We start from the raw sequence: 20899 nt of genomic DNA, 5'->3' as shown, positions 1-20899 counted from the left end.
AGTCTGGCAGCTCTTTCCACTGCCCTTCCTGCAGAGCTTCCGTGGAGGGAGAAGGACCTCAACCAGCTCGTGGTAGTGGTGGAGCAGGAAGCAACGGCAATGGAGTCGCAGTCAGGGGGCAAGAAACAGTCACGATATCTTTCCCCACAACTCTCCCCATTTCCAAGTGACTACAAAACCTGCTGCTGTGGAAAGCCAAGTGGGATGAGCAGTGTTAGAAACTGAGATATAAAAGCTAGGAGCTAAATGGCACCTTAAACCTAGGTCAGGCTTCCTCAACCTCGGTTCTCCAGATGTTTTTGGCCTACAACTCCCATGATCCCTAGCTAGCAGGACCTGTGGTCAGGGATGATTGGAATTGTAGTCTCAAAACATCTGGTGGGCCGAGGTTGAGGAAGCCTGACCTAGGCTATGGGTGCAACAACAGAATTTCTAGGTGCACTTTTTTAATAAGAAGAATTCAAAGCTGAAAATGAATGAACTGCAGCTAGAATCTTATGTTCATTTTTCACACGGCCTCATCTGGAGACTGCAAAAAAACAAAGCCATGCTTCCCCTGCCTGCCCCCCCCCCCAATATTCTTAAGAGGGTCTCTTCTCCAGTCTTCAGAGAGTGGCTGGAAGTGAGGAGGCAGAAAAAGGCCCTCCTTTCTTCCACTCTGCAGTTTTAATCTGAAATGTTAGGCGCAGCAATGCACCCAACCTAGAGCTCAGAAACTGCTTGTGCTAATGTTATTCCTTGTTGCAAAACGTGCCTAGAACAATGGGAGTTTCAAACGCTGGAGATGAGTAAAAGAAGTGTTGAAGGCCCGCTCTGAAAGAATGCAAAACATGCATCCAGAGAGTGCTTTCTGATCCTCTGGCTAAGTGCAACACAGCAGTCCAATGACATCATCCATTGATTTTTGGTGGCTGTGCAGATGTTCTTTAAGCTGGTGGTGACAGAATGATTGCCCATTGCTGAGAATGATTCTGCCTGCGTGAGAATTCCCTGATGAAATCCTAAATGCACTCTGTGCTCTACAGGGACCACAGAGAAAAAGAAATCAGAAAAGCTTACAGTGAACTTTATTTACTCTACAGTGATCGAAGGAGAAAGAAGAAATGAAACAGATAGCTCATAACCTTTTAAACAACAATAACAAAATATCCTCTATTTGGAGCATATCGACATGGTACAATCATGTTATTGTTAAGCTTTAACTGATAAGATATAAGGTTTCTTTGCATTATTGTCCTATTGGATGCTCAGTTTGTGTATTATGTTATGGATTATGATAGATATTGTGTTTTTAATCAGGTGTTTGGTATGTCTCAATTTTGTTTTTTATTAGTTTGGAATTAGCCTGAGGTTTGTACAGTGGTACCTCAGGTTAAGTACTTAAGTTCTGGAGGTCCGTACTTAACCTGAAACTGTTCTTAACCTGAAGCACCACTTTAGCTAATGGGGCCTCCTGCTGCTGCCGTGCCACCGGAGCACGATTTCTGTTCTCAACCTGAAGCAAAGTACTTAACCCGAGGTAATATTTCTGGGTTAGTGGAGTCTGTAACCTGAAGCATATGTAACCTGAGGTACCACTGTAATAAATTTTGTTTATATGTTCCAAAATCTAGGTGTGGGACCACCAGTTTGCAGACCTAACTTGGCCCACCATGCCAAGTTTGATATAGTGTGCAGCAGCATCATCATCATCATCATCAACAACAACAACCCACTCTTTACCAGGGCAAGTTACAACAAGTGAAACACAACAATAATATTAAAATATTACACAATATTACACAATATTAAAAACAGCTTAAAACTACTTAAAATAAAATATAATAATAATAATAATAATAATAATAATAATAATAATAATAATACATGGCACCAGGTCTGGGGTGGGTAAAGGTGGGGTTTCAAAGGTACAATCAGGAGCTGAGGGTGGTCTCCCAATTGTTTCTTTGCAAGGTGTGTAGCAAGGTGTGTTTCAAACGCCCCATCAGCTGATGGATGGTAGGAACACACCTATCTCAAGGAGCAGGAAGCAGTTTTCATTCAATGGAAACCGCTTCCCCCACCCAGTCAGTGCTGTTCCTCTCTCTCTCAACCTCCAAAAGCAGCACAGGAAGGATAGCAAAAAGCCACTTTGCGCAGCTGATTTGCACCTCTGACATAAACAAAGGGATAAAAGCATATTCAAATTAAAACAATGGTTTGCAAGGTGCACTCACTAGGTGCAGCTCAATATCCGGTGAGTTTTCACCGCATATTTAACGTAACTTGTACCTGAACTTATTCACCTAGAATCAATGCTAGGAATTCAGAGCTGCGCGTGAGCATGACACAGTTTTTCACAATTTGGCTCCAGAACGCTCAGACAGCTGGGATTGGCATGATCAAACAACAACAAATCCAGTACGCACAGAAAGGACAAAAGCAGGTGTTAACTTTTGTCTGTGGCACATTTTGTAGGCCCCAAAACATTAATGCCCTTATTAATAAAACAAAAGGAAACAGCTACAGAGTAATGGGGTGTCTACACTTCCATCAATTTATTCCATCGCAGACTAATTCAGGGTCTTTATCTGAGCAGAACAAAGCAAGGAAATTATCTAATTTGTTCAAAGACATGTTCCTAGTCTGGCTGCTGAGTAGAAGCAACACGAGAAGCTAGAAAGTAATGTTACTATGTTTACTAGTAAACTTTTAAATTGCAGTAACACCTCAAGGCTTCAGTCTAGACAGGCAACTCTATTGTTCCACAGAGCATAAGTATTAATTATTGCTCTTCACCTCCCAAAATAGCATTCAGACACAAGAATGGTATGAAAACACACCCGCTTGACTTGCCATAAGATGGCAATGATTACACTACGTTAATCACAAGGTCTCCTGCCAGCCTGCAAGACAGAAATGTGGATCCAGAGTTTGCTCCAAAGTAGTGGTGGGCATTAGCTCAAGCCTTGAATGTTGTAATTCTCAATGCTGCAGAAGTGCAACAATGGCTCCGAGACCACTAGACTGGAGGCTCAGCTACATTAGTTAAAAAACCAGTGTTCTGAATTTTCTATAAACATGCAACACCAGATGGCACTGGAGAGCAAAAAAAATCTATGCGATTTTCCATAGTGTTTTTCTTTTCTTTTGCTATACTGATTTAATTTATGACTTATTTATAGTGTTTTCTTCTTGTGTGTAGACCAACCCTGGATTCAGAGTACTGCTGGTGACAAGCTACGTCAATGGAATAGTTCAAAATGCAGGTGGCAGTTGCAGCTTCCTCTGCCATAAAGGAAATAAAACAAGAGAGCTCTAGAGGGAGATGATGGATGTTGGCAGCTATTTTGGTAGACCAAATTCAAGACAATTTTGGAGAGAAAGCAACAGTATGGAGGAAAGGGGCTTAGATGATAGGGATTTTGGATTTGCAAGGGTAGTGTTTAGGCCCAGGGGAGGGGAAACAGGTGATTAGAGATGTGCTGTTTGGGCAGGCAAGATTAGGAAGAAAGGCAGCATGGAATTGGATTATTACTAACTATTCATTTTATTTATTTATTTATATTTATAAAGCTAACCCATGTGTTACTCCACTATCAAAATGAGTGAATAAAGAATGGATGAGAGACAGGTGCTGGGCAAACAATATGAGTCTCTAGCCCATCTGAGTTAGCACCTCTGTTTTAAAGTAATCACAACTGGCCCAAGATAGTTTGAATCCCAAGACAGAAGTCCAAATGCTGTCCCTTTCCACACACAGAAACTAAAACACCCATCTACCCAAATGGCATTGAAAGGAACAGGAGTTGCGTAACAACATTCGTTTGATCCTGTGCAATTCTCACTTCTTTCAAACAAGGCTTGAGCAGAAGCACTTCCTGGTAGTAACGATGGATGAATCTGTCCACTTTGGTTTCTTTCAGTTCCTCTCACCCCCCCCCCCAATCTTATTTTCAGCTAATTACATTTCCACATCGGTTTGCAAATTTCGATAGCATTTACGTAAGCACTCATTTCTCCAAATAGACACATTTTTTACAAGCAATTTCCCCTTTCGTATGTTACTTTCACTAATTTTTGCACATGCTTCCCTAATATATGCATTTTGTGCACACCTGGGGAATGTACACGAAAATTCAGAGAAGTGCAAATTTCAAAGGAAAGCTATGTTTTGGTTCACACATAGTTTCAGGAAGTGTCTGTTAGGTAGGTTGGCATTAAAATGCTAGCCAGACCAAATTTCTCTGCCATCCATCTGGCTGGTGGACTGTTGCCATGGATCACACCTGTCACTCAGCTCCCTTGATCATGTGTCCAGTACCTAGTTAATCTTATTTCATAGTAAGAGACATAAAATATCTTCTGTCATATTCTACATCCCAACGCTAGTGATATCCAATGAGTTTAATGGAGATCTATCTCTGCATAAATGAATTCTGGGTTTGTCGGGCAGATGACAAGAGACTAGGAGAAGTTATGCATTGTATTCCTTCAAGTGCCAAAGTTGGTAGCCTCAGGGGTGAGCCATAGGGCTGAAGAACCTACCAGGGAAGTAGCTCACCCATTTTGGTCTTACCTGTTCTATAGCCTGTGTTATTGAGGTACACTGCAAACGTGCGAATTTCATGCTGGGCCTGCCAAGATGGAGAGGAGCAGTTTTCATTGTTGGTGTAGGTGTTGTGATTGTGGACGTACTTCCCTGTGAGAATTGAGGAGCGGGACGGGCAGCACATAGGTGTTGTCACAAAGGCATTGATGAAATGAGCACCTCCCTGTTCCATGATCCTCCTTGTCTTATTCATCACTTGCATTGAACCTGAGGAAAGAAAAAGCACCACCGTGTCATCAAAAAGAGATCGAGAGCTGAAAGCTCATTGCTCTGCTTTTGTCAGAAAGTTTCATTGCACGTAAGACAAAAGAAGGCACTTTATGATAAAACGAGCATAGTTGTTTTAACCAGCGAGGGCGGAGAAGGCTGTGCCAAGTATCTCCTGCTGGTTACATCTTCACAGTAGTGTAAGTAGCTTTGGAATTAAATCCCTCAACTTTTTTAAAAAAGATCTTTTTAACCTTTCAGTTTTAGGACTTAATTGCCTCATACTGTGTATATATATATATAGAATCCTAGGTCTGCTCAGGGAATCTGCTGCTGCTCAGTATGGCTCTCATGCTACCTCTGCGGCAGATTGTTAGCTACATTTTGTGCGTGTGTTTGTTTGTTTTTAAGCCGAACAATTTTCAGTGTTTTTTTTTTAAAAAAAACAACAACGATGAAAACAAATTCTGTATCACAGTGAACCAGCAAAGAAAACAATTTGGGGCAAAGGAACTTCAAAACTATCACTTTGTTCTGATAATCATTGCTCTGTGAGTGGATTAAGGAAAGACTCAAGAGATGTTCTGTTCTAATCCTCTTCTAATGCAATCAGGGAAAGGGCCAAAACTCAGCTGTAATGCTTTGCATGCTGAAGGCACCATTTTCAATCCACTTTTACTTGGGGAAGGTTCAAGTAGCTGGCGATGGGGAAAATCTGTGCCCAAGACTCTGGAGAGCTCAGCCAGTCAGAAAACACAAACTGGGTTAGAGGGACCAACAGCCTGACCTGATATACGGCAGCTTCCTAGGTTTTCAAATCTCTGATACAGCAATAAGCTGCACACAACTTTATTGACTTTTTAGCACATAAGAGAAAATGCGTAAGGTGGGTCCGCAAGCAAAGGCAACCACAATGAATAGTGAGCATCCAAGTCTTGTTCAAGCAACCTGAAAGGAGAGGGAGGGTGAGTCTTATGCTTCCATGCACCCCATCCCCAGGGAGGAAGGAATACAGGAATCACTGCAATACAGTGGTACCTCGGGTTACATATGCTTCAGGTTACATACGCTTCAGGTTACAGACTCCACTAACCCAGAAATAGTACCTTGGGTTAAGAATTTTGCTTCAGGATGAGAACAGAAATTGTGCTCCGGTGGCGCAGCAGCAGCGGGAGGATCCATTAGCTAAAGTGGTGCTTCAGGTTAAGAACAGTTTCAGGTTAAGAACGGACCTCTGGAACAAATTAACTACTTAACCCGAGGTACCACTGTAGAGTGTTTATCCGTACCCTAAGTGAGATACTGCCTCCTCTTGGAGTATAAGTCCTTGAGTCCTCTCCCTACTTAGCCCAGCCATTCCATTCACTTTATTTAATCATTCATCATCTCAGCCATTTTCATTGTTATTGAACTAGTTTCAGTTATTAGCACCTGTTTTGCTTCCAATGGGAGCCATGGCGACTCTTCTGTTGCTTGTCACTTCTGTGTTTTCCATCCAACTGGTATGAAATTGCCAGGGATTCTATGTATTGTCTATCTATCCAACTGATTAAGACCTGCTAAACTTTAGACGGGGGCGGAGGGAGAGTCCTCATTTTGTAGGCTGCTTTAAAAATACTCACAGGCTGATCCACAGATCACTCCAAATACTAGTATCTCTCTCTCTCTAATGATGAACTAAAAATAAGTTAAGTACAAGGAAATGCGGAAGGTGGGGAGAAAGTGTGGACTGGATTAAAAATGCTTTTCCGGGCCCAATTCAAGTTTCTCAAGTTAGTGTTTAAAATGACTTAGCCCCCAAATATCTGAAAGATGGCTGACTTCCCACCTAACTCTCCCAAGTGTTAAGAGGACCCCTACTCCTGATCTTGGGACGCGGGTGGCACTGTGGGTTAAACCACAGAGCCTAGGACTTGCCGATCAGAAGGTTGGCGGTTCGAATCCCCACGACGGGGTGAGCTCCCATTGCTTGGTCCCTGCTCCTGCCAACCTAGCAGTTAAAAAGAACATCAAAGTGCAAGTAGATAAATAGGTACCGCTCCGACGGGAAGGTAAACGGTGTTTTCGTGCTCTGCTCTGGTTCTCCAAAAGCGGCTTAGTCATGCTGGCCACATGACCCGGAAGCTGCACACCGGCTCCCTCGGCCAGTAAAGCGAGATGAGTGCCGCAACCCTAGAGTCGGTCACGACTGGACCTAATGGTCAGGGTCCCTTTACCTTTAATGCTAACCATGAAATTCAGTTTGATACAATGATCCAACAGTCATCCATCTAAATCACATTGTAAGATCAAGGCACAACAAAACTTGGGTGCACCATATCCTATAGTGGTTGTTTTACTACTTGCAGAAGATTCCAGGTTCACTCTCCAGCGTCTCAAACTAAAAGGATGTTAGCATCAGGGTTGGGAAAGATTTCTGTTTGGAATGCCACCATTAGTTACAGTGGCAGAAGCTGTGCAACTCCAGAGTCGGCCATGACTGGACCTAATGGTCAGGGGTCCCTTTACCTTTACTCCTGATCTTAATAGTTCCACCTCACTCACAAGCAGGACTTTTTTTTTCTAGAAAAAGAGGTGCCAGAACTTGCCGTGCTGACCACAGCCTTTGGGGCACAGAGAGGTGCCAGAACTCAGTTCCGGTAAATTCTAGCTGAAAAGAAAGCTCTGCTCACAAGTTCACAAGAGAGAGAATTCTTTGTGGCAGCCCCATGTTGCAGAATTCCTTCTCCACAGAGGTTCATCTGGCTTCTTCACCATGAAGCCTTCTGTGAATGATGAAGATGCACCTCTTTACCCTTGCCTTTGACACCTGAGGTGTCCTTTTTTCAGGGCCCACCCTATTTCTGTGATTGTAACCTGTTTCAACCATTTAAAATTTTAAATTGTTGCAACATGCCCTGGGACCTGCTGGTGAAAGGTGAGTAGCACAATTTATGATAATCGTGAACAGAACAAATGGGCTCCATATGTTTCAATACTTCATTATGAAAGGAATGTGTACTCTTAGTAGGAAGTGATCAAACATTAACAGGAACACCCTATAAGAATTCTGAGCGGTTGCCATTGTCACTCTTTCCACTTGTGAATGCCGCCCCCTCGGGAATTTATCCCACAAGCAGTTGTAGTTCAGATTTCAATTTGTCCTTCAAAGCCTTTTCACAAATCTATGCACCCCATAATGGTTTCTATCGTTAGAATAGCATGCAAAATTTCTTAAAGAATGGGCAGACTGGGGGAGGGAGGGAGAGAGAGACTTCAGCTTTTACAGGATATGGGAAGATTCTAAAGGGGTGGACATGTTTGCATTTGAGTGGGGCTCTCCTAAGCCATTTTGGAACAGACAAAAATGGCTCTGTATCATATTTGCAGCAATTATAAGATTTGTTATGCAAGACTGAAGCAGAACAGGCTTCTCTTGATGCTAGGTTCTCTCTAGTAGCCACAAGGTCAAGTTGCCATCAACCTTCTCCTGCCATTGAAGAGATGCCTTCATGTTTGGGGGGATGCCAGTCCCACACCTGTGTGCCCTTAAGCCCCTGAACCGGTACAAAGGTGTCCAGTGAGAGCAGCCGCAGGCTATAGCATGCTGGGTTTTAACTTGACTAAAGCCTGCACCAATGTATTTTCAAGACAAGAGGCTCACGTTAGAGAATATTTAGCTGGCTCACGGCACTTGGATTTCCTTTTATCTCTCCATCAGCCATTCAAAGTTAGCAAAGGTCAGGTGTGCTCAATTACCTAAGTGGCTCTAGGCCAGTCTGTGGTAAAATGGCATCAGAACCTAGTCCCTAAGAGAGAGATGACAGCCAAAAGATGCTTTATACTTTGTAGGCCAACCCCCCCCCCCAAAAAAGTAGATGAAACTAAAAGGATAATACAAAGTGGATCGAGAGAGCTAGCTTTTCCCACTACGTAGGGATATTTGGCTAACCACCCTATGGCAGAAAGAAGAGAGATATTATACATGTGATGAACAAATAAATAAGTGGATAGGAAGACGCACATGGCATGGAAAAATGTGATAGAGGAAAGTTTTTCTCCATCTCTCATAATGCTAGAATTCATGGGCATCCAATGGGAATGAATGTTGGAAGATTCAGGACAGATTAAAAAAAGTATTTCTTCATTTAGCACATAGTTACCGTATTTTTCGCTCCATAAGACACACTTTTTTTCTCTTAAAATCTAAGGGGAAATGTCTGTGCATCTTATGGAGTGAATGTGTGGTCCCTGGGACGGGGGGGCAGGCTTCCCCCGCTAGCCCCGACAAGCTCTGGGAGCCGACCTGCTCTTTGGGGCTGGTGGGGGAAAGCCGGGCTTGCCTTCACTGAAGCCTGCGCACCGACCCCTCTTGCTCTCCAGGCTTCCAAGGTAGCCGCCTGAAGCCTCCAGAGTGCAGCAGGAATTCCCGCTTCGCTCCGGAGGCTTTGGGTTGCCTTCACTGAAGGTGAAGGCAATGTGGGAGAGGGAGAGCTGCGCGGCGCCCCTTCAGTGAAGATGGAGGAGAAATGGAAGGGGCTCCGTTTCTCCTCCCGCTTTGCTGAAGGGGCGCTGCGCAGAGAGGGGGAGAATTTTTTTTTCTTGTTCTCCCCCTCTAAAACAAGGTGCGGCCTATGGTTGGGTGCGTCCTATAGAGCGAAAAGTACGGTAACTACGGACATCACTCGCACAGGATGGCCACCAAACTGGAAGGCTTTAAAAGATGACTGAATTATCAATGGCTACTAGCCATGATGGCTGCGCTCTGCCTGCATGGACGAAAGCAGTAATGCTTCTCAACACCAGCTGCCTTGAAACCACCAGGCATGGGGAAGAGTGCTCTTGTGCTCGGATCCTGCCTGAGAGTTTATCCACAGGCACCTAATTGGCCACTTTGATAACAGGATGCTGGATGAGATGGACCATGGGCCTAATCCAGTAGGGTCTTCTTATGTTCACCCCTGCACTAGATCAGGCTGTTTTGATGAAGACGGAATGAAAAAGGGGTGTTTTCTTTTGCCCACTCTCTATAACTCCATCTCCATCCTCCCTGATAACTATAAATGCTCAGATTTGGGCATCCAGCCCTCTAATGCTATATCTCACAACATGGGAAGTCATTATAGAAGATGACACCACACCCCCCCCCAAAAAAAAATGAGGCCAGAAGAGCATGACAAAGCTCTCTGGAGCCTCAAGCAGGTGCACTCCTTTTAGGGTGTGGGGATGCACTGGAACATTTTGTTGCACATCCTACTTCTTTCCTCTAATGTTAACGCTCTTCACCACCTTTTTTTTTTTTTTTTTTTTTAAATGCATGGCCATTTGTGGACCAAATGTAACTCTGAACACAGTTTGGAAGACACAGATACCAGCTTTTTCCTCTCCATCTTGTGAAGCGAACCCTCTCTCCCTCCCCTCAAAACCCAGGTCGAATCACTGTTTTGTCATTCTGCTATTAAAACGCAATTTTAAACAACCCCTTTAAATGGCAGAGGCATCTGTGCAGAAATAACACTACATGTTAACTCCCCCCTTGGGGACAGTAACCTCCTTTAATAAAACCACTGTAATGACAAGGCCCTATATATCAACAGTCTTTAATACAGAAACATATGATCTAATCTACTTCCACAGCTTGAGAGCTGATGTGAAGTGACAGATCAGTGGAAGGTAAAAATCCAGGGTACCCCTTCCGTGCAATCTTAAATAGGCCAGCTTTAAATATTTTACAACAGCGCCAAGCCATCCAACAAAAATTCACTTCGTACTGCCTCCCAACACAAACTTTGGAGAGGCAGAAGAAATCGGATTCCTTCCTTTTGTAGGACATTGGTTGGGTGTTAATTGGTTGTTGTAATCTAAGCAAAACAGCTGCCTCTGGAGTAGGAAAAGCTTCCAGGCTGTCACCAATTCGGTTCTGATGTTACTTAGTAATGCTGATGCTTTGAAAATGTGAGCATCCTCTTCAGAAGGTGGTCTCCATTGCAAATAACTAAGCCCTGTTTATGTTTGCAAACTCATGTTGAAAGGGCATGGCGTAAGATCAGACATTTTTAGTTGACCCAGAGATAAAGTCTTTCTAAGAATTCCGAACTCTTGGAATTTTTTTGTTTGACATATACAGAGGAGACCAGTGTATCTTGGCTCCTTATGGGTGAATCAACACTAGATATTTGCTTCCTTTCAGTTCTTCTGAAAAGAGAAAGCACAATACGTTCCTGCCCACAAAGAGGTTAATTTTGTAGTTTTCTGCACCAACAATACATCCGTGTTTATGTATGTTTGGTGCTTACTTATGTATGTTTGGTGCTGCGCTGTATCCTGCAACTGGAATTCTACATGATGCACATTACACAGATTTGTATAGCTTATTCTGCAATTGCAAGTCCCAGAAAAAGGCAAGAGTTAAGGCACTGAAGCCTCCAGCCAGTATCCACAGCAAAATTATGCTGAGCACCACTCCTGCAGGCAAGAAACTTGGTTTGGTTTTGCTGTAAAAAGAAAGTTAAGAATCCCAAGATGATAAACCCTACAATAAGCCAACACCTATTTCTATGGTATGGCGCGGCCACAGAAAACGTTCAGCACATTCGGTTGAGATTCCTTCATAGCATGGGGTTGGATTAGACGAACCTTGCAGTCCCTTCCAACTCTACAATTCTATGGTTATATGATTCAGCTGCTATGTTTCCACACAATGATGCCACATGCTGTCAGTATCAAAGACATGCTTTGCAACAGCACCAATCAATCAGTATGATAATTCAACACAGGAGCTCTTTATTCTCCTGGACTAACATACAAGGAGCTTGTCAGTTTTCTCATCAAGTATGGTCCAATAGACAGTACTGCCTGGATTTGGGCCTGGGAGACTAAAGTTCAATTTGAGTTCAGCAAGAGACTCCTAGGACAGCCTTGGGCAAATCAAGTTCTCTCAGTCTCTCCCTCTCCAAAAATGTAACATGAGAACATTAATGGCCTGCTTCATCAGACTGGACTTATGATGACACTAAAGCATTTCGCACATTACAAGGGATCTGCAGAAATGACTGGGGGAAACACGCACATCAAATAAAGGAAAACTGCTCCGTAACATTGCAAAATATATTGCCATGCAGTGTTCCTGCACAATCACTTACTAAAATAATGTTTTAATATTTCATAGAATCATAGATAAATCATAGAATTGTAAAGTTGGAAAGGATTCTGAGGGTCTTCTTGTCCAACCCCCTGCAATGCAGGAATCTCAACTGAATGCATTGAATCTTTTTGCCCAATGTGGGGCTCGAACCCTTGACCCTGAGATGAAGAGTCTCATGCTCTACCAACTGAGCTAAAGTGGGGGGGGGGAAGCAAAATGTGAAGTTGTCCAGCACTATAAGAAGAAAAAAAATGGTTGTGTGTTACAGCTCTCAACAGAGATGGGCTGCTTTACAAAAAGTTGCAATGCTAATTTAGCAACCCTTTGCAGAAGCAATATTGAAATTTTCACCAGCTAGTATCACATTGTCAGAAATCACACCATTAATGCCAAGTCTGACAACTTCAATTACCGAAGAGCTAGAATTAAATCCAAATGCTCCAAGTGAGTAAAATTTGGGAAGTGGTAACTGCGGGTGGCAAAGTCAGCTCAGCCTCTGAAACTGTAATTAAATATCTTGTCATAAATACTTTCTAAATGAAACTTTTCTGTAAATATATTGTCATCCAGGTTTTTTAAAAAAATTGCTTCTAAAACAGGTACTGCCATTTCTTGCTCCACTTTAAGACCAAACATTAATCTTTCATACCACATATTGAGCTGCTGAATAAGATTATAGACAACTTGCTCCAGTGTTAACTTGTCCTTTTTTAACATCAACTGGTAACTCCTAAGACTGAAGGAAAATCAACCTTTGGAGGTTATGGTGGCTCTGGCTTTGGAACTTTTCAGCTGTCTGTGGTGGGTGGCTGTGCAGGTCTGGCTCATCTTTCATTGAAAATATCCCACCAGCAGAACAAGTTGCTGATCAGGGATCTACAGGATAAAGAACACTCTAGCCACCAGTAGCCAAAGCTATTAAGTGAAGTAATCATGCAAGCTAACAAGCTAACACCAGTCCAGCTTTCATTGGTACAGTAAATATGTGACTGGGCTGTACAGCTTCAGACTGCAGGATGAACCATAGAAAATATTCCCTTTAGTTCAAAAATTAGCATGTCACCATAGTATTCTGACATGCTACTGCTTTGTGTGGAATGAATGTTTTGTAGGAAGGAGCATGCAATTAAACTCATGTGAACTTAATTCTCAAGTGAATTAAGTAGTACAACCACCTGTACCACTCATTCTCAAGCGGTACAACCCAGAATTACCACTGAGAACTAGGCCTTCATTAATTTACTTCATACTAAAGTAACAACAACCCTGTATCTGATCCATACCAAGGCCTAGTTTGCATGTCACGGTAAGCCAACTATGGCTTACCAGGACCACACGAACCTGCTTGGCCTTCCTGTTCATAGAATAATAGAACTGTAGAGTTTGAAGGGATCCCAAGGGTCATCTAGTCCAACCATCTGCAATGCAAGAATCTCAACAAAACCTCTGCTTAAAAACCTCCAAGGAAGGAGCGTCCACCACCTTCCAAGAGTTCGTTCTACTGTTAAACAGCTCTTACCATCAGAAAGTTCTCCCTGGTGCTTAGTTGGATTCTCTCGTCTTGTAAGTTGAATCCATTGGTTTGAGTCCTACCCTCCAGAGCAGGACTAAACAAGCCTGATGCCTTTTAGCCTCCTCTTTTCCAGGTTAAACATACCCAACTCCCTCATAAGGCTTGGTTTCCAGACCCTTGATCATCTTGGCCGCACCCCTCTGGACACATTGCAGCTTGTCAATATCCTCCTTAAATTGTGGCACCTGGAACTGGACACATCTAGACTACTCCAGGTGTGGTCTGACAGAGCAGTACTATCACTTCCCCTGATCTGGACACTATACTTCTGTAGATGCAGCACAGAACAGCATTAGCTCTTTTTTCTGTGGCATCACACTATTGACTCATGTTAAGCTTGTGGTTTACTAAGAGCCCTGGATCTTTTCCACATGTACTACTGGCAAGCCAGGTGTCCCCCATCTTATATTTGTGCAGCTGGTTATTTCTGTCTAAGTGCAGAACCTTATATTTGTCCCTGTGGATGTTCATGTTGTTAGTTTGGGCCCAATTCTCCAATCTGTGAAGGTCATCCTGAAGCCCATTTCTGTCTTCTGCAACATTAGCTACCCACCCACCAGCAGATTTGATGAGCATCCCCTCAATTCCTTCATCCATGTCATTTATAAAGACATTACACAACAACAGGCCCAGGACAGGACCCCGTGACACCCCACTTGTCACTTTTTTTCCAGGATGATGAGGTACCATGAATGAGCACTCTTGGGGTTCAGTCCGTCAACAAGCTACACCCCCTTCCCCCGGCCACAACAGTTCCTTTTAGCTAAGCTTGCTGTAGCAGCTAAATATGTCATCCAAATGTGTGGTGGTGCTTGAACTCTTTCCTCTTTAACCACGATCTGTAGCCATGAGGAGAGCACTTAACCATGAAATCTGGGTTTTTGACACATGCTAAGCCAAGTCTTAATTGCCACGTGAAGCTAAAAGGAACAGGAAAGTACAAAGCACTTACCATATCCACCAGTGCCCTTGTGGCAAGCCACAGTTTGGCTGAACATTATATCCAAACATAGCCAAATTGTGATGCTAGAAATTCAACCATGCAGGTGGCTATCATCACATAAGTCCATAAATTTTCATGCGTACCAGACCTCTTTTTCCCACTATCAAAGGATCAATGTATTATATAGCAACTGCCTGGTTATTACTAGCATACACACATACTGAGAAGCAGCCTCTGAGATTGCAATCGAGAAGAGAAGAGCACCAGCTAGGGGCAGTTTAACCCTCTTGCCTGCCTGTCTGCCTGCCTACCTGCCCAAGCAGCTTGAGAAAGACGATTATGAAAGGACAAAATGAGGATGGGGAAGGGTTAAGGTCTGGTTAAGCAGGCAGCCTCCAGTGGCAGCTTTCTATTAAACAAAAATCAAGAGATCATTCAAGTGTCTCCAATTTAATGTCTACTTTGGCCCATAGGAAGTAATAATAGCATGGGAACTGGCCACTGCTGGAGAAATTGGTCTCTTTAGTAGCCTTAATTTAACAAGGGTATAGCAAATTGGAGGCCAACCAAGCTTTAAAGCATGCAATATGAGGAAAGATTAAAAGGAATTTGATATCAATCTCCAACTATTTAAAAGGCTTCAAAAAAAAGAAAAAAGAAAAAAAAAGGAGACAGGTGCCTATTGTTCTTTACTGATATGGACATGTAGACAAAAAGCCAGCAGGTTGCATTCAGGGAAAGCAGACTTAGATTAAACCTGCATGGCCAATAATGCTTATTTGGAAGAAAGTCCCACCTAAATGAATGGGTCTTATTTTCAAGTAACTATTTCTCACTCCTGCGCATTCTATTTTATTTTATTTGTTGGTTTTAAAAATTGTTTCAATATGATAATAGCATTTTATTATCGTTGTAAGCAACCCCGTTCTTGGTTTTGGGGGAATGTTGGTCTTTAAATGGTTCAAATAAATAAAAATATCATTAGGAAAGAACTGTGTGTTCTCATCTCCAGAACAACTGGGAAATGAAACCAATAACTGAAGACAGTTTGAAAGCACAACAAAATGAAAAATAAATAATTGGTATCTGAAGAAGTGTGCATGCACACGAAAGCTCATACCTAGAACTAACTCAGTTGGTCTTTAAGGTGCTACTGGAAGGAATTTTTTTATTTTGTTTTGACCATGGCAGACCAACACGGCTACCTATCTGTAATTGGTGTGAATTAGATATTGCTTGATAGCCTTTCTAATTCTGATATTTCTGCACATTTTTTCAGCTTTTCCTTTGTATTTTGTCATGCAAAGCTCGTAGACATCAATATCAGTACAATTATAAGCATGCTTACTTATAATTACGTCCCACCTAGTTCAGTGGGGCTTGTTTCCTAGTAAATGTGTTTAGGATTGCAGTACATAAGAAGAGTTCTGCTAGATCAGGCTAATGTCCCATTTAGTCCAGTATCCTCCTCTCACAGTGACCAACCAAATGCCTATGGGAAGCCCACAAGCAGGACGATGATTGTAGCAGCACTCTGCCCACCTACATTTCCCAACAACTGCTGTCCAGAGATAAACTGCCTCTGACAGTGGAGGTAGAACATAGCTATCATGGCTAGTAGCCACTGAAGTTTGCACTGAAAGTGTACAAGTTCCCTTATATTCACGCATAACAATGCAAATTTCTCTCAAGTGTCTGGATTTCTGCATTTCAGGAGAAGAAGAAGAGGACTTTGGATTTGATATCCCGCTTTATCACTACCCTAAGGAGTCTCAAAGCGGCTCACATTCTCCTTTCCCTCCCTCGCCCACAACAAAGACTCTGTGAGGTGAGTGAGGCTGAGAGACTTCAGAGAAATGTGGCTAGCCCAAGGTCACCCAGCAGCTGCATGTGGAGGAGTGGGGAAGCAAACCTGGTTCACCAGATTACGTCCCCTACTCTTAACCACTACACCACGGTGGCTCTCAATTGGTTCTGCAATTTTTTCCTTTCTTTTCATGTTTAGATGCCTCCAGAATCTAGAACCCAACATTTTAACAGCACTGAAGTCCTCAATATTTTCCAATATTGCACATACTCACTTGTTAAATTTGTGCCCCACCTGCACACCACATGGCCCTCCGAATGTGCCCCATTAATGTCTCATAATTCCTATCACTGCAGCAAAGCATGAACAAGCTCTTCCGAAAACCAAGTTCACTTCCACTTGATAAGAGATGCAAACTGCAACAGGCACATTGCATCTATCACAACACTTTAACTCAGTGTGTCCATTCTGACTGATCTAGTTGGACACATTTGCCTAAAGCTTTAGGCAAGATTTAAGGAAAAATCTTATTTCAAGCTAATATGTGGTCTCATGGATCGTCTAATGAGGCCTGAGGAAGACCACCCCCTGGCTCCACGAAATGCATTCTCTCTGGCCAGATCTTAATGTGTGTGGACACATGGGCCATTGTGCTTGAAATTGGCGAGAGACAACAGATCATCTGGAGAAAGGAAGTACACCGCCCAGAGGACTTTGACAATTGCATCAGAGACAAGCAGGCTGGCATAAAACAGATCGTGATAAATTTTTAAGGACCACCCTCTGGATTTTAGTCACAGGAGACTGAGATAATGTGCACAGCTTTTTGGAATATGCATTATTGAAACGGGTCTGTCTAGCTCTAAAACACACCACATTCTCACCAAAACGGCGAGATAAAAACCTTCCCTAACCTTGCTCAATTTAAACCATGATGCAATTCTTCCACGCCCCCCAACTGCAGTAGAGATGCGCTAGTCAATTTACGAATTTAAAAATACATGTAGATGTCATTTGTGATTTTTAAAAAAATGAAAAAAACGAGGAGCATCATAAAAATGATGTTTCCTTTGTTAATGCCTATAGCTGCAGGAGCTGAGTGTTGCTTCTTTGGATTTCTCTTCCACGAAAATATGTTGCGCAACATGGAAATTCTATTTTAATGCCCTTAAAGAAAAACAGAAGAACATGCTCACCAGCAGGATATGTATTTCTTATCCATTAGAGGCTGCAACAGCATAAAATGAACAGCAATGAAATCTCCCAACACTTGCAGGCTGTGCTGCAGTCCTATACTGTACAAGTACAGTGGCCGCTTGGGTTGCAAATGTGATCCATGCGGGATGCACGTTTGCAAGCCACAGCATCCGCAACCCACAGCAGTGCATCTGCGCACGCGCGGGTTGCAATTTGGCATTTCTGCACATGCGTGACCACCAAAATCTGGAAGTAACCCATTCTGGTACTTCTGGGTTTCGGCGGTACGCAACCTGAAGCGTCTGTAACCCAAGATATGACTGTATACCTAGACATCCAATTGAACTCAATGGGCATGTGGAAAACTGCACTGTCAGCTACAAAATATATGTTCAAGCTAGCAGCCACTTTTTAAATCATGTGTACCAATTCCAACATTTCATAGTTCAAAATAAGGGCATGCTTGTAACCTTTCAAGCCATGGGTCACTGCCCAAGGCATCCCCTTGCCATCGCTGTGTGCTGAATGCATCAGCTGAATGCATGGGACACCAGAGCAATCAACTGTCCGCATATTGCTGTTTGCTCCCTCCATGTAGTCATCATTTGTGAAATAGTCTATGATGAACTTAACTGGAACAAAGTAGCTCTCTATCTAATATGGAATGACCTGACATTAAACCATTTCCCCCCTCTAAGCTCAGTTACTTACACCATTTCCCAAATATCAGTTTAGGAAAGAAAATCCCAATCACTTTAACCACCGCTCCAAATTGTTATTGCAAGATCAAAAGCCTTGTTTGTTATCAACAGTTACACCTTCCACTTGTGAAATGGGCCATCAGCATCAGAAATTAAGGTGAAGTCTTGAATTCAGTATTTCATGAGCAATAACAAATCTGGTGTGCAAAAGACAAGAAGTGGCTTTTTTGTTTTTGTTTTAAATCAATCTTGTATTGCTGAAATGGTTGATATTTGCAGGTGTTCATGTACTTTTAAATTATATTTCTATAGTATATGGATTATCAGCCAGACAACAAAAGTGGGTTTTGCAAGTCCTTATGGTTGCTAAGAGACTTATACTACCATCCATTATGCAATGGTCTGAGGACCTCACCGCCCTGGCTGCATTTGAAATATATATTTCATATAGTTATCAGGTTTTGTGTGGTTACCTATCTAGACATCTGGAAAGCTTAACTTGCATGTTTAATTTCAGGTATATGTACTGGTGACTGTGTGTGTTTGTGTGTGTGTTATTAATAGTATTCCTTACAGATTACTGATTTTACTTTATTATTTTATTGTCTTCAGTTCTTTTTAATCCTCCTCCCTTTGTAAAATTAGCAAACAAAAATTAAATGATTTTTAGAAAGATAAAATGAACACAACAAAATTAAGGCAGAAGAGCCTTGAGGTCACCTTTTAATTAATATAAATGTTTTTTAATATTTTCTCTTCATTCTACTACTTCCGATTTATCCCTTTATTTGTGTGCGGGGCTGGGGTCTGTGTGTTTGTTGTGCGATATGATTCCATGTTATTATCTGTAAGAGAGACATAATTAACTCAGTTTTGACCATCGAAAGGACAACTGCAGCTCATCCTTCCTTCTCCATGGTTCCATACAGTGCATCAGCTGACTCAGCAAAGACACACTGCACACAGCCCTACTCTGATTGTAGACAATGGAATTGCATCAGTAGTAGACTCCACCCTTATCTTTACGAAACTTATATCCCATGATGGCAAACACTGGATAGTGAGAGCATGGTGTAGTAGTTAAGAGTGTTGGATACAGGTAACTCGCATCTTATGCTTATTTAACATATGCTTACAGGACTTTGGAGAGGAGGTGGGAGGGCTCTAGGACCCTGCCAGAGCCTTTGAACTGCGTTCCCAAAGCCAGGTAAGCAGTGGGCCCAGCTCCAGATGTTCCTGGCTTTGTGCATTTTTGCATATGTGTGTGGACCCCTGGGACATAACCCTGCATATTTGTGAATTACCCGTATCCGAAAATGAACAAAGCATGCACAAAGTGAATATACACGTCACGTGCAATGTCAGGTGTACCTGACTTTCAGCTTAAACAACTCCAGAACACCTGGTTACTAATGAACAATATAGCAAAGGACTTTTATTTAATTGTCGATATTGGCAGTTTTCTTACCAAAAAAAAAAAAAAAGGATTAGGAACTGTTTGATGATCCTTTGTACTTGGACCCTTTGCACAATAGCTTATTCATAGGTTGGAAGTTTGGCTGTTATAGCTCAGGTATGGATCTACTGTAGATGAAATTCTGCACCGATGTAGGCAAAAGTGAAACCCATTGCACGTGCATCAATTACTGTTAATCAAACCTCTCTGGCTCTTACCAAGTTCTACATCCTGATCATCAGTGAGGACAAGGATGATGTTTGGACGGATATTCCTGCGGTCCCTTTGAAACCTTCCCTTCAGACGCTGATTTAGCAGGAAAGCTGAACTGTCACCCAGCAAGGATAAGAGAGTCATTGCTAATAATCCCACGGCGATGCTACGCTGTGCCATATTGCACCAATTTTGAAGAACATGCAAATAAAGGTGAGGGGGTGTTGTCTACTTCTTCTTCAAAGGCAGATCTAAGAGCAGGACAAAAAGAGAGAGAAAGCAGGTGAGTATGGATGTGGTGAAAGTCTCAACAGAATATATAAATCATTGTTTCTAATGCAAAAAAAACCAACAACACATTAAGAGTTAGTTCCTCTTTTAAGGATGAAAACTTTAAAAGGCCTATAAATAACCCCACACCATCTGCACCCTAACCACACCACTTGTATCTGCTAGAACGCAGGGCCAATTAACATTGATCAAGTGGTAGGAAAAGAGCTTTCTGTAAAAAGGCAGTGGACACCCATGAAAAAGTAATTGTCTACAGTAATTTCCCAGCACATGCCCTCTAGAATGTCCTCTATTTTGAAGGCATGCATCTCCCCTTCATGCTTTAGCTGATCATTGTAATGGAACAACTGTGCAGTACACAGCAAACACAACACAGAGTTCACCAATTAAAACAAAAAAAATGCCTTCAGTATTTTTTTTTCTACACATCCATGTACACACACACACAACACAATTTTTTTAAAATATAAGAACAGATCCACACATTTAGTCATGTCTAAGAAGCAGAAAAATAACCTGAAATGTTGAATGGGGTTTATAACAGTGTTAGTCCAGAGCAAGAATTAAGACCCTCGTGGTTTACACAACAGCCAAGTCTCTTATTTCCCACATGAGTATGTTATAAAATTGTCTATACTCAAGTTAATCCTGTGACTTTACAGGGAATACCAGCCTCATGCTCAACTCCACCCTGGTGGAATGAAAGCGTGCCTACTTATTCCACAACTAGATTTGTTTCCATGTGTCCCGGAAAATACAAATTATCTAGGAAAGCATTGCAAACACAATTCTGAACA

At 42.3% G+C, this 20899-nt stretch overlaps 1 protein-coding gene across 3 annotated transcripts in view; it reads right to left on the bottom strand.

Annotated features, from left to right (window-relative positions):
- Positions 1-20899, bottom strand: part of SULF2 (sulfatase 2) — a 280668-nt gene that overhangs the window by 60822 nt on the left and 198947 nt on the right. For all 3 annotated transcript variants that reach the window (XM_081867631.1, XM_081867632.1, XM_081867633.1), the window contains 2 exons: positions 19817-20062; positions 4559-4798 (listed from right to left, as the gene is read on the bottom strand). In XM_081867631.1, the coding sequence (XP_081723757.1) occupies positions 4559-4798; positions 19817-19991 (415 nt within the window). In that variant the 5' untranslated portion in view covers positions 19992-20062. The remainder of the gene's footprint in view (positions 1-4558; positions 4799-19816; positions 20063-20899) is intronic.

Source organism: Podarcis erhardii (genome assembly GCF_964252035.2).
Source record: "Podarcis erhardii genome assembly, chromosome: 6".
In the NCBI taxonomy this organism is placed as follows: domain Eukaryota; kingdom Metazoa; phylum Chordata; class Lepidosauria; order Squamata; family Lacertidae; genus Podarcis; species Podarcis erhardii.
This window is presented reverse-complemented; position numbering and strand designations above follow the sequence as displayed.